Source organism: Saimiri boliviensis, chromosome 1 (assembly GCF_048565385.1).
Source record: "Saimiri boliviensis isolate mSaiBol1 chromosome 1, mSaiBol1.pri, whole genome shotgun sequence".
NCBI lineage: Eukaryota > Metazoa > Chordata > Mammalia > Primates > Cebidae > Saimiri > Saimiri boliviensis.
In genome coordinates this window covers 231,744,413-231,759,100 of record NC_133449.1, presented here as the reverse complement: position 1 = coordinate 231,759,100, position 14,688 = coordinate 231,744,413, and the positions used below count along the sequence as shown (strand labels likewise).

Sequence of the window (14,688 nt, the reverse complement as noted above, 5' to 3'; positions counted from 1 at the left end):
GTCTCTGACAGTATTTTACCAAACCACAAACCTCTAACAAGGTTATTTAATCCTGACAGCCACTCATGTTCAAACTGTGGGTGTCAAAAGAAGGTTTTTCAGTCAATACAAAAGAGAACTCTCTGATACATATCAGTGTTGTGGGAAATTCGACCTTAGTTGGAATACTACCAACTGATCCTGAAATTGGAATTTTGGAATAACAAGCAATATACTGTTTAACCAAGCTAACAATACTGATTAAAATACTGATGAGAAAAAGAAACCTGGCCTCACATCCTGAAAATGCCTCAGTCTCTGTATCACTTCAACAATGCCAAGAAGCCAAGACTGGGGCACATGCAGGTGTCCCTTAAAGAAAAAAACTAATCAGTCCTTCCAGCATGTTATACAATTCTAGTTCAAAATATACAAAAAGAAAAAATTCATACTCACTCAGTTCTTTGCCAACTGCTGCCACAACACAGTTCTTAGGTATTTCAACCAAAGCACTAATACCTCCAAAAACATATAAAACAAAGGTCAAATTATTTTTTTTTTTACATTATATCAAAAACAAAAACATTCTCAGTTTTACGTCAATTGTTATCCATAAAGAAGATAAAGCACACAGAACTAGCTCGACACATACTTCCTTGCTTGCTTACTCATAAAAAATGATTTCATTAAATGCAAGTTTCTGAGACTTTGGAAGACATTACTGAATGAACCTGGAAACCATCATTCTCAGCAAACTGACACAAGAGCAGAAAATCAAACACTCCATGTTCTCACTCACAGGCAGGTGTTGAACAATGAGAACACATGGACACAGGGAGGGGAGCGCTACACACTGGTGTCTGTTGGGGGGAAATAGGGGAGGGACAGCGGGGGGTGGGGAGTTGGGGAGAGATAGCATGGGGAGAAATGCCAGATATAGGTGATGGGGAGAAAGGCAGCGAATCACACTGCCACGTGTGTACCTATGCAACAATCTTGCATGTTCTTCACATGTACCCCAAAATCTAAAATGCAATAAAATAAATTAAAAAAAAAAAGAACAAAGTGTTTTTTGTTGTTGTTGTTGTTTTTTTAACTATTGCGATAGAGTGGTAGATTCAGCTATTCAAACTTATTTACCAGGGATCTCTTAAGATAACCACCATCACCCATTTACAAGATGGCTAGCTCAAAAGGGATGTAAAATTGGGGTTTTCCCTTATATAAATTTAAGAACCCTGAGCAGGCTCCCTGGTGCTGAATCAACTAGCCAACAGTCAGCAGCTAAGAAAGCGGCCTTCAAATAGTACGTTTGTAATCCACTAACACATGTACCAATTTTCTTCTATTATTGAAATACTCAGATTCAGCATTCTAACACATTTCACTTATTTAGATAAAGAGGTCTGAGTATCTTTTCATAGCCAAATCACATTTTAGGGTAACTATAACTTCTATAAGGTATGTTACCATTTTACTTCTGTTGGCATAAGTAAAAGAGTTGATTTATTAGAACCACCACGTGTTGGCAAAAAAAAAAAAAAGTTTAATTTTTCCATTATGATATATATGTAATTTATATATGCAAGTGTGGAAAATGGTCTACTCATTTGCTTATCTTTCCCATCCAAGGACTAACTATTGTGATTTTGAATAGTATTTCTGGCTAACACAAAACCTACTTTTGTATTGGCTAGAAATACTATTCGAATCACAACAGTTACTTTCTTATATACAAGGAGGAGGAAACGGTGCTGCGAGGTAGGTGAAGGAGTGGTACAGAGAAGGCAGAGGAGATGGGAGAGCAGCAGGGTGGGTAGCAAGAGAAGAATTCTAAATGTAGCGAAGAGCTTGCATAAAATCTTTCACTAAATTATTTGTGAAAATACTAGAAGCCCAACAATCCAGAAGTAGCAACCTAATATTCAGCATCACAGAACATACTGCTGGAAAGGACATGTGTGCCCTGCGGTCTAGTCCGGGGCTCCTTCCATTGTATCACATTGACTAAGATTATCTTTGCTTATTTCCAAACACAGAATAACTGCATGTAAAAGCTCCACCAGCCCATAAATCAAGCAGGGCTTATGAAAGGACATCATGACCTAAGGGTTTAATAACACTATTAATGATCCAGCCTCTAGTAATTTGGAAAATCCTAACGACCAATAGCTCACCAATGGTAACCCATGGCCTTTTCAAGGCTTTCCCATAGATTCCCTCAAAGCCTTCTGTTAACTCTTGAGACACTGATAAACGGCAATACTGTAATTACTTAATGTATAGACTCAAAGAAAACTTGCAAAAGAAAGGGAAACTGCAATAAGAGGTGGCTATTTCCAGGAACACACCGAAGATTCTTTTCAGCCCCAATTTCAACATTTTACAAGTAACTTTATTAAAATAAAATTCACAAACACCACTGGCTAATGAGAGTGAGGAAAATGAACGTAAAAATATATACTTGATGATAATAGTAAACAGGGAAATGTATTCTAGATTCAAGCAAGACTGTTAGTCATCAAATGCTGAACTGAGTGGTTAACTGTAAACCCTAGCAAACGTATGGATTTAGTTTTCCTAAGTCATTATTTTTCCGATGCTTTATCATAAATATATGGAACTCAGCTAGCTCTTATTAACTAAATTCAATTCTCAGGGCTCCTGCTACCACTGAAATGTCAACAATATGCACAAAAATGTTCCTTCTAGGAGACCCATAGGCCCATTTGATTACTTTTAGAAATAACAGTAGTTAATAGTGTGACTTCAAGGCTGTTATTAAAACTTACTCATTTATATTTAAATATTTTTACTCTAAACATGGAATTTATTTTTTAAGATCCTTGGTATCAAAGTCAAAACTGATTTATTTTTTTCTGTTGAAACCAAAAACTTATGTACACAGAATTCTGAGAAAATGAAACCTTATCAGGAAGCTTGCACATGTATAAACTTTTTGGTAAGGACAATTATAAAAAGAGGTCATCCTTAGGAATCTATTCAAAGTTAATGACCCCACAAAAAAAGAGAAAACTGCTAAGGTAAAGTTGTAAGGATCTGCTTCCAGGTATCAGCATGCTCACCAAACACAGTTCACCAAGAAGAGCCCAAGAGCACTGGAAAAGGTTGTTCTTGAGCAATTTTGTTAGAAGGGAAGGGGAAGCCAAAAGGAGTGGAGTCTTCTTCTTAGGATAAAAATATATTTTACACAACCCCTCATCTGAATTGAATATGGCTACCTGTTATCTTCAAAACTGAAAAGAAAAATCGCCTATATTGACCTTTCTACTTAGGGCCAGTCTCTCTGAAGATCTGCTGTGTCTTCTAGAGTCTGTCAATCATAGTTTAAAATTACCTTGATTTGTTTTTTACCTGTATCAGAAAGGTGGCTAGTCTTACACAGGAGATCTAATTTTCGGTTCCACACACACAGGTCATTCCCACCAGAAAGCCAAACATCTAGTCTCTGAAGAACAGTCAAACACTGCAAAACGTATTAGAAATGTTTATCAGGTTAGAAATTCAAGCAGTCATTGTTCAGTGGTTTTAAAATACGTCCACAAGTTCTTTAACCCCTTCCTTCAATAGGTGGAGCTTATTTTTCCTTAGCAGAGCATGTGGGCACTACTAAGTGACTAGCTTCTACCAAACAGAATGTGGCAGGAGGCATGGTGTGTGACTTACAAGACTAAGTCATAAAAGACACTGTGGCCCCCTCCTAGTTCTCTTGGATTACGTGCTCTAAGGTGAAGACACTCAAGTGATCACATGGAGAAATGTCCATGTAGCAAGGAGCTAAGGCCTCTGGGCAACTACCAGCAGTAACTTGCCAAGCACGTAGGTGAGCTTCCTGGGAGGAAGCTTCTCCACCACAGTCAAGCCTTCAAATAGCATGAACCACCCAGATAAGATGGCTTCTAGTCCTGATCACGAACGCTGTGAGATGACAAATGTTTGTTGTTTTACGCCACTAAGATTTGAGGTAATTTGTTACTCAGTAATAAATTACTAATACACAATTGCTTAAACTCCATTTTAAATCAAACTGAAACTATGACCTCAGTTTCTCTGTATCTGTAGAATAAATAACACCTAAGTCTTCTCAATTCTACACGTTTGGTAGACTCGAAAATGAATGTTTCAAGTACCGCATAAGCCCTTGACCTGTAATAGTACTCTCCTTGCCCACTGACTCTGAGAAAAAGAGCAAGAGCAAGCAAGAGAGAAGAGAAAATAAAAGGCAGAGAGTAACTTTGCCTAGGCTGAGTAGGACTGCTTTTAAAACTGTTGGATTAAAACAGAGTTGAAAATAACCAATTCAGTGGCCCTACCCTGTCTAATCTCTGAATTTTTTATGCCAGTATTTCATTTCTTTTTATTGCCAAACAGTATTCCACTGTGTGGGTATACATTGTGCTTATTCATCAGCTGATGGACATTTAGGTTGTTTCCCTTTTTGACTATTATGAACAATGTTGCTATGAACAATCATCTACACATTTTTATATGGACTAACACTTTCATATCTCTTGGGGATATACCGAGACGTGAGACTGCTGGGTCAAATGATAATTCTGTGTTTTCCAAGATGGTTGTATCATTCTAGATCCCACCAGCAATGTATGAAGGTTACAACTGCTCCACATTCTTACCAACAGTTGTCTTTTAGATATGAAGCCACTCTAATATGTATGAAACAGTACTTTACTGTGGTTTTGACTTGCATTTCTCTAATGACTAATGATGTTAAAACTCCTTTTCATGTGATTATCTGACATTTGTTTATCTTCTTTGGAAAAATTTTTCTTTCAAATCTTTTGTCTATTTTTACTTGGAGTATTTGCCTTTTTATTGTTGGATTCTTAATATATTGTAGACACAAGTCCCTTATCAGATATACGATTTGAAAATATTTTCTCCAATTCTGTGGGCTGTCTTTTCACTTTTAAGCACAAAAACTTTGCATTTTAATGAGATCCAATTTATCTTTTTTTGTTGTTGTTGATATGCTTTTAATGTCTATTTAAGATACCTAGCTCAAGGTCACAAAGATCTGCTCCTGTATTTCTCCCTAGATTTCTGTAGTTTCAGCTCTTACATTTGGGTCTTTGAGTGTTTCATCAATCCATTTTGAGTTAACTTTTGGCTATGACATGAGGTAGAGATAAAATTTCATTATTTTGTATGTGGATGTCCAATTGACACAGCACCATTTTTTGAAGAGACTATTCTTTCACCCATTAGAGGTTCTTGGCATGCTTGTCAAAAAATCAATTGGCTATGTGAGACTTTATTTCTGGACCTTTAATTCTATTCAATTGATCTGCATGTCTATCGTTATGCCAATACCACAGTCTTGACTACTGTAGCTTCATATTGAGTTCTGAAATTGGGAAGTGTGTCTTGCTACTTTGTTTTTCCATTTGAAGATTGTCTTGGCTATTCTGGGTCCCTTGCACTCCCATATGAATTTTAGAATCAGCTTGTCAATTTCTCAAAAAAAAAAAAAAAAAGTCAGCTACAATTTTGATAAAGATTGGGTTCAATCTGTAGATCAATGTGGGTAGTGGTAGAATCATAACAACAGTAAATCTGATCCATATACTAAGGATGTCTTTCCATTTATTTAGATCTTTAATATCATAGTTTGGGGTATATAAATCTCACACTTCTTTAAATTTCTTCTAATAGTGATGGAGTATTACTATGTTGGCCAGGTTGGTCTTGAACAGTTGGCCTCAAGCAGTCCTCCCACCGTGGCCTCCCAAAGTGCTAGGATTATAGGCATAAGACATCACACCCAGCCTAAATCTATTTCTGAGTATTTTATTCTTTTGGATGCTGCTGTAAATGGAATAACAGAATTATTTCTTAATTTCATTTTTGGATGTTCATTGCTAGTGAATAGAAATACAGTTGATTTCTGTGTGTTGATGTTATATCCTGAAGCCTTGCTAAATCCATTCATTAGCCTGAATAGTTTGGTTGTGTACTTAGGATTTTTTATATACACAAGATCATGTCATTTGGGAACAGAGATAGTTTTATTTCTTCTTTTCCAATATGGATGTCATTTATTTTTTTATTGCCCAACTGCCCTAGCTGGAACCTCCAGTACAATGTTAAACAGATGTGCTGAGAACAGACATCCTTACCTTGTGCCTGATCTTTGGGGGAAATTATTTGTCCTTCAGCATTTTTTTTTTTTTTTTTTTGGAGACAGGGTCTCCCTCTATCGCCCAGGCTAGGGTGCAGTGGCACAACTGCCACTGCAGCCTCGAACTCCTGGACTCAAGGGATCCTTCCACCTCAGCCTCCCAAGTAACTGGGATTACAGGCACGTGCCACTAGGCCCAACTGATTTTCCTTTTCTTTCTTTTTTTAATTGTACTGTAAGTTCTGGGGTACATGTGCAGATCTTGCAGGATTGTTGCATGGGTACACATATGCCATGGTGGTTTGCTCTCTCCATCCCCCTGTCACCTACATCAGGCATTTCTCCCAATGTTATCCCTCCCCAACATCCCCACTCCCTGCTGTCCTTCCCCTAGCCCCCCACCCCCCAAGAGACCCCAGTGTGTGATGTTCCCCTCCCTGTACCAAGTGTTCGCATTGTGCAACACCTGCCTATGAATGAGAACATGTGTTGTTTGGTTTTCTGTTCTTGTGTCAGTTTGCTGAGAATGATGGTTTCCAGATTCATCCATATCCCTACAAAGGATACGAACTCATCCTTTTTTATGGATGCACAGTATTCCGTGGTGTATATGTGCCACATTTTCCTTGTCCAGTCTATCATGGATGGGCATTTGGGTTGATTCCAAGTCTTTGCTATTATAAACAGGCCAAAATGAACATACATGTGCATGTGTCTTTATCACAGAATGATTTATAATCCTTTGGGTATATACCCAGTAATGGGATCGCTGGATCAAATGGAATTTCTATTTCTAAACTGTTGAGGAATCGCCACACTGTCTTCCACAATGGTTGAACTAATTTACACTCCCACCAACAAGAGTGTTCCTATTTCTCCACATCCTCTCCAGCATCTGTTGTCTCCAGATTTTTTAATGATCACCATTCTAACTGGCGTGAGATGGTATTTCAATGTAGTTTTGATTTGCATTTCTCTAATGACCAGTGATGATGAGCATTTTTTCATATGTTTGGTGGCCGCATACATGTCTTCTTTTGAAGAGAGTCTTTTCTTACCTTTCACCGACTTTTGAATGGGTTATTTTTTTTCTTGTAGATCTGCTTTAGTTCTTTGTAGATTCTGGATATTAGCCTTTGTCAGATGGGTAGATTGCAAAAATTTTCTCCCATTCTATTGGTTGCCAGTTCACTCTAATGATAGTTTCTTTTGCTGTGCAGAAACTCTTAAGTGTAATCAGATCCCATTTGTCTATTTTGGCTTTTGTTGCCATTGCTTTTGGTACTTTAGTCATGAAGTCCTTGCCTATGCCTATGTCCTGAATGGTTTTGTCTAGGTTTTCTTCTAGAGTTTTTATGGTGTTAGGTCTTATGTTTAGATCTTTAATCCATTTGGAGTTAATTTTAGTGTAAGGTGTAAGGATGGGGGGTCCAGTTTCAGCTTCTGGCACATGGCTAGCCAGTTTTCCCAACACCATTTATTGAACAGGGAATCCTTTCCCTATTGGCTGTTTTTGTCAGGTTTGTCAAAGATCAGATATTTGTAGATGTGTGGCGCTAATTCCGAGGCCTCTGTTCCGTTCCATTGGTCTATATCTCTGTTTTGGTACCAGTACCATGCTGTTTTGATTACCGTAGCCTTGTAGTATAGTTTGAAGTCAGGTAGCGTGACATCTCCAGCTTTGTTCTCTTTGCTTAGGATTGTCTTGGCTATGTGGGCTCTCTTTTGGTTCCAAATGAAGTTTAACGTGGTTTTTTCCAGTTCTGTGAAAAGGGTCATAGGTATTGTGATGGGGATACCATTGAATCTACAAATGACTTTGGGCAGTATGGCCATTTTCATAATATTGATTCTTCCTAACCACAAACATGGCATGTGCCTTGGGGTTGCTCTTCTTGAGGAATATCTTTGTGGCATTCTCTATATTTCCTGGACTTGAATATTGGCCTGCCTTGCTAAGATGGGGAAGTTCTCCTGGATAATATTCTAGAGTGTTTTTCAGCTTGGATTCATTCTCCCCGTCACATTCAGGTACACCGATCAAGCACAGATTAGGTCTTTTCACATAATCCCATATTTCTTGGAGGCTTTGTTCATTTCTTTTCACTCTCTTTTTCTCTAATCTTGCCTTCATATTTTATTTCATTGAGTTGATCTTCAATCTCTGATACCCTTTACTCTGCTTGATCTATTCAGCTATTGAAACTTGTGTACACTTTGTGAAGTTCTCATGCTGTGTTTTTTAGTTCTATCAAATCAGTTATTTTCTTGTCTAAGCTGGCTTTTCTAGTTCGCATTTCATCTAACATTTCTTCAAGGTTTTTAGTGTCTTTGCATTGGGTTAGAACATGTTCCTTTAGCTCACAGATTGTTACTACCCACTTTCTGAAGCCTGCTTCTGTCAATTCATTAAACTCATTCTCCATCCTGTTTTGTTCCCTTGCTGGTGAAGAGCTGTAATCCCTTGGAGGAGGAGAGGTGATCTGGTCTTTGATGGTTTTATCCTTTTTGTGCTGGTTTCTTCCCATCTTCGTGGATTTATCCACCTTTGATCTTTGAAGTTGCTGATTGCTGATGGGGTCTCTGAGTGGACATCCTTTCTGTTGATGTTGAAGCTATTTCTTTTGGTTTTTTAGTTTTCCTTCTAACAGTCTGGTCCCTCTGCTGTAGGACTGCTAGAGGTCCATTCCAGACCTTGCTTGCCTGGGAACCACCAATGAGGTTTGCAGTATAGCAAGGATTGCTGCCTGATCTTTCCCCTGATAGCTTCGTCCCAGAAGGGTACACACCACGTGTCAGCCAGAGCTCTTCTCTATGAGGGGTCTTTTGGTTATACAGGGGTCAGGGAGTCACTTGAGAAGGCAATCTGTCCCTTGTCTGCCTGTGAAAAGACCTAATCTATGCTTGATTAGGCTGAGGAAATTCTCATCTATTCCTAATTTGTTGCCTGCAGAGGAGCTGCTGAACTGTCACAGACTCAGTCCAGCTGCTATGTAAGCTTCCTCTGGCTTTTGGTTTACACAGGTAGGTTTAGATCCGCCTCAGCAATGGCAGATGCCCTTCCCCCAGCCAAGCTCAATCATCTCAGGTTGAGCTCGAACTGATATGCTGGTTGTGAAACTCTCATGCAAGAGGGCTTCAGTTTGCTGGTCTTTGTGGGGGTGGGACCTGCCCAGCCTTATCACCTGCTTTCAGCTCCCCTTCTTTCTAGGGAGTGGGTAGCTCTGTCCTGCAGGCACTCTCAGTGCTAGCCAAAATGTCTGCCCAGATCTGTGCCGACAACCCACAGTGCCAGCTGGAGCTGCCTCTCAGATCCGTGCTGTTAATTTGGGGCACTTTTCAGCCTGGTGGGGATCTCCTGGTCTGTGGGTTGCAGAGCCCATGGGAGAAGTGCAGTATCTGAACCAGAGTGCTGGAGGGGAGAAGTTCCTGATCCTCTAGTCAGCTGCACTTCCCAGGTGAGGCAGTGCCCCGCCCTGCCTTGGTTTGCCTTCCTTGGGCTACACTCACTGTCCAACCAGTCCCATTGAAATGAACCTGGTACCTCAGCTGGAAATATGGAGCTCTCTCGCCTTCTGTGTCTCTTGCTGGGAACTGTGCTCTGGGGCTGTTCCTATTCAGCCATCTTGGCGGAATCCCCTCCTTTTTTTTTTTTTTTTTTTTTTTGGTAGAGAAGAAGTTTCACCATGTTGCTGAGGCTTGTCTCGAACTCCTGAGCTCATGTGATCCACTCACCTCGGTCTCCCAAAGTTCTGGAATTGCAGGCATAAGCCACCACAACCCGCCTCCCCTTTCACCGTTAATATGAAATTAGCTATGAGATTTTCACAGATGCCCTTTATTAGGCTGAGGAAATTCTCATCTATTCCTAATTTGTTGAGTATTTTTATCACAAGTGTTGTCGAGTTTGTCAAATGCTTTCTCTGTTTCTATTGCAACGATCCTGTGGTTTTTATCCTTTATTCTTACTATGGTATCTGCTTCCTTTTTAGATGTCGCTGGATTTGGTTTGATAATATTTTGTTGAGAATAACTTAGGTTTTGTTTCTTAACATTTTACCCCTAGCGTTTTCCTCTTTTAATATTCTTCTGAAATATAATTTTTAGTATATATATCTACCATAATTTATTTTCTTATAAGACATGTAGGGCACTTCCAATCATCCATTTATAAAAATGTACTTGTAGTACACATTTCTGTTTATAAATCTCTGCCCTATTTTCTGATTATTTCCTTTAAAGAGTTTTCTAGAATATCACTGGATTAATGCCTATAATAATTTCTTTAGATTCATTCATAATGCCAAACTACTTTCTGGGAAGATCATATCAATTTATAGTCTCAATATGCAATAAAATGCCAATTTCACTATCTCCTTGCTAACATCAACCCTTATAAAAATTTTTGCTGGTTCAAAAACTAAATAATAGTATTTCTTATATTAGGGTTATAAATTTCTTTGATAAACTATCTATTCAAGAACAACTTAACCACTGAACTAAATGAATGCAATGCAATTTTTTTTTTTAGCAATATTTGTGTGAAACAGGATTACAGCAGGAGAAAACAAATACAAATATGGAGCTGATTCACATTATAGTAAAACCCCTTTTAAAACTACTTTGAGTATACTGGAATAAGATACTTTTTATGTGACCAGTTCCCATAACCAGTTCATAACACAGTTTACCAAAGGAATTTCCCCCAAATACATTAAATTTTTTCTCCTCCTTTGTTCCTTCATGCCACATCTTTTCATTGGAAACTTAATGACCTTAGCTTTTCAGACAGCAAGAATATTTTTAAAGGAATGTAAAAGGTGCATGATTTAGGTCACATAAAGTATAGAGATTTTAGTCAAATCAATACTTTAATGTCTTCTTAAAAAATCCATTGTTAAGTTAGATATGAGCATATATAGTATATGGCACTTTCTTCCCCTGAAACTTTACTAAGTTGATACTTTTAACAGCACAGTGCCATGAGATGGATACTACTGGCACACAACAATTCTTTTAACATTAAGAAGAAAAGGAACAAAAGAGTTAGCTCCAATATAAAGATCAGTTATCCTTAAAGTAAATGAGGCAACATCTAATACTACTACTACCTTTTCCAAAATGTGGTTATATTACTAAAAAACAGTGGTACTTTCTCCAAACACTTAAGGTAATTTCTGTAGAAATCATAAGCAACCCAGTATTACCTATGTTTGTTTCTCTAAAATGTAGCAGAGTTCCTGTCATATAATAAGCCCCAATTAATATTTGTTTGTAAAATGAATAAACCTAACAGTAGCAGCAAATTAGCCATATAAGATTTTTAGTTTTGAAACTAAGTAACTGACATGTCTTACCTTTATGACCTTAGAGAAGGTGGAGGTCAAGGGACAAATTACTGTATATTTTAAATTCAAAGTATAAAAAAAACAGACCAGCCACTATTGTGGTCATTATGCAAGTAATATTTTTTCCTAGAATTACCTATAAAAACATACCAGGTACTACCTTTTTGCTTATCTTGCTACAGGGATTATCCCTTGCTCTAAATTCAAATTGAAACATTCTACCACTTAATATATATGCTCTCAAAAATCTGGTCTTAGAAGAATCAAATGACAACAGGTATCTGAAAGAAACAATTCGTAAGACCCACAAAAGTAATTTCCTCTAACTTTTTAAACCATGTCTTCTCAGACAAAAACAGACTGCCATATTAAAGATTTTACCTTTACAGTAGACTGGAAGCAAGATATTCTCTGAACTTGTCTGCCATTCTCACTGTCCCACACCTAAATTTATGTTAAGGAATAATTTCTAAACAGAGGTTTAAAATCTTAATTATGAGATAACTTTTCTAATTAACAATTAAACCACAAAAATGTCAAGCAGTTAGAAAATCTTTAAATAAAACATAAAATAGTTAAGTGTTTATACTACCACAAAAATGAATTCATGTAGTGAGTCATCAACTTAACAGAGCAGGCTTATGATCTAAAATAAGTTTGACATAAATTTTACTATCAAATTATTTGAAAATACCAACAGAATGAGTGGTCTGAAATACTGAATCTTTACAAGCACCACATACTGCAACTGTTTAAAGTTTATTCTCCAGAATAGTCTACCATAATCTAATAAGCATGAACATAAAGTACTTATACCAAAAACTATCATGTCCATTAATATTTACTGAAAGCTCCTTATAATGTGGAAAGAATGATTTACTACTGTTATCCTGATTTGAGAAGACACTAACAGTGTATTACTATTATGAATATGCACTTAATATAATCAGAGGGCCTCTCATAAAACATCCAAGTTTAGTTTGACTTAAGCAGCACAATGATTTTCAAACTTTTACATCATTTCCTGTAGTAAGAAATACATTTTACACCATGTCTGAAAACAAATTTACATACATATATATATATATATATATATATATACTATGTATACAAATGTATATGCATGTATTAAAAATTGAACCTAATTTTACAAACTAGTTAACCTTATCATGTCCAATGCCTTTTGTTATATTTGTATTATACAGATGTGCCTGGACTTAGAGAAACAATAAACCCATTCTAAGTGGAAAACATTCTAAATTGAAATGCATTTAACACATCTATCAAACATTGTAGCTTAGGCTGGTCTAACTTACATGTGCTTAGAACACTTACATAAGCCTACAGTTGGGCGAAAAAATAAGTCCTCTGGCAACACAGTAACTGTAGAGTAAGGCTGTTTACCCTTGAGATCTCATAGCTGACCAGGAGCTGTAGCTCCAGGCTGCTGCTGCACAGCACTGGGAAAGACGACTGTCCCATGTATCACTAGTATGGGAAAATATCAAACTTCAACAGTTTCCACTTCATGCAGCTCACTTTCACACCATCATAAAGTTGAAAAATTGTAAGTCAAACCGCCCAGGGTGGGGACTATCTATATTCTATGTCATGTTTTAGATGGAGCTAGATTATAAGAATTGCATTTTATGTATGTAACACACTAAAGAAAGTGCTAGCATATAAAAAGTGCTCCCAGTAATTAGGAAATGTTTTCTGGCCTTACATTTACCAGAATTCTAGTAGTATCTCACAGCCTTTTCACTTATTTCACTATTCACAAGCTGAATATTTAATATTCAGTAACTTGGGCTCTTAAGGCTTTAAAGAATTACCTACCTGACCCAAACACAGTGGTTCATGCCTGTAATCCCAGCACTTTGGGAGGCCAAGGCAAGTAGATCATGAGGTTAAGAGATAGAGACCATCCTGGCCAAAATGGTGAAACCCTGTCTCTCTACTAAAAATAAAAAAATTAGCTGGGTGTGGGGGTGCACAGCTATAGTCCCAGCTACTCAGGAGGCTGAGGCAGGAGAATCACTTGAACTCGGGAGGCAGAGGTTGCAGTGAGCTGAGATTGTACCACTGCACTCTAGCCTGGTGACAAAGTGAGACTCAGTCTCAAAAAAAAGAAAATCTACTTCAGCATTTAATTAAGAAAGTTTTTTACAGGTTGAGTATCCCTTATCCAAAATGCTTAAGACCAGAGTGTTTCTGATTTTTTCTTTTTTTCGGAATTTAGAATATGTACATATCATAATGAGCTATCTTGGGGATGGAACCCATGCCTAAACACAAAATTCATTTATTTTCAGATATACCTTATACACATAACCTGAAGGTAGTTTTATACAGTATTTTTGGTAATTCTGTGCATTAAACAAAATTTTGGCTGCAACCTGTCACATGATGTCAGGTAGAAAATATTCCACTTGTGGCATCACATCAGTGCTTAAAAAGTTTTGGATTTTGGAGCATTTCAGATTTTGGTTTTTCAGATTAGGGATGCTCAACCTGTAGTAAAAACCCAAACAGAGTAAATTTAGAACTCATATGGGTAAAAGAGACTTCCAAATAAGCGGCCTAGAATTTTTTCTAACAAAAGTCATTCAGCAAAGGAAATGAGTCCATACTATCACTTACAGGTAAAATTCATAGTGACACTGTCCCAGCTAACTGTACTAACTTCTGTACTATAATTTTAATCACTGCCTCAAAATATTGTTACAGTGTCTTAGTAGTGGTCTAATAAAAAGAAAGTATTTTAAATTCTATTTTTGCAAAAATTACACTGATACTGAAAAAGAGCATTAGTAAATAAAATATTTGCCTCTATAGAGCAGTAGTAATAAAGCAACTCTGACCTAACCATCTGAATGAATTTTATGCCCTTGTTTATGCTGTATCATAATCACATACAAATATAATACATACATGTGTTCATGTATATATGTGTGTATGTACAGAAAGAGTTTATTCCCATTTAAACCTTTTCTTGACATTTTTTCAGCTATAAACCATCTAGAAACCACTTCAGCTGATGAACTCATTTAAAGCATGTTAGAGTCTTTGTCTTGGTTCTATAAGAGCCCAAGAAACACCTACACCTTTGGGCTTATTCCAAAACTTAATTTCACCAATGCTTGAAACTTTTTAAACATAACTTCCAGATAAGCATATACTTATGCTTATCTTGGCTGG

General features: G+C 37.2%; 1 protein-coding gene across 1 annotated transcript in view; it reads right to left on the bottom strand.

Moving 5' to 3' along the window:
• Positions 1-14,688, bottom strand: part of WDR41 (WD repeat domain 41) — a 57,066-nt gene that overhangs the window by 19,923 nt on the left and 22,455 nt on the right. Inside the window, exons 5-7 of the mRNA XM_010340988.2 lie at positions 11,869-11,931; positions 3,355-3,466; positions 436-498 (exon numbers count right to left, since the gene is read on the bottom strand). Coding sequence (XP_010339290.1) covers positions 436-498; positions 3,355-3,466; positions 11,869-11,931 — 238 coding nt within the window. The remainder of the gene's footprint in view (positions 1-435; positions 499-3,354; positions 3,467-11,868; positions 11,932-14,688) is intronic.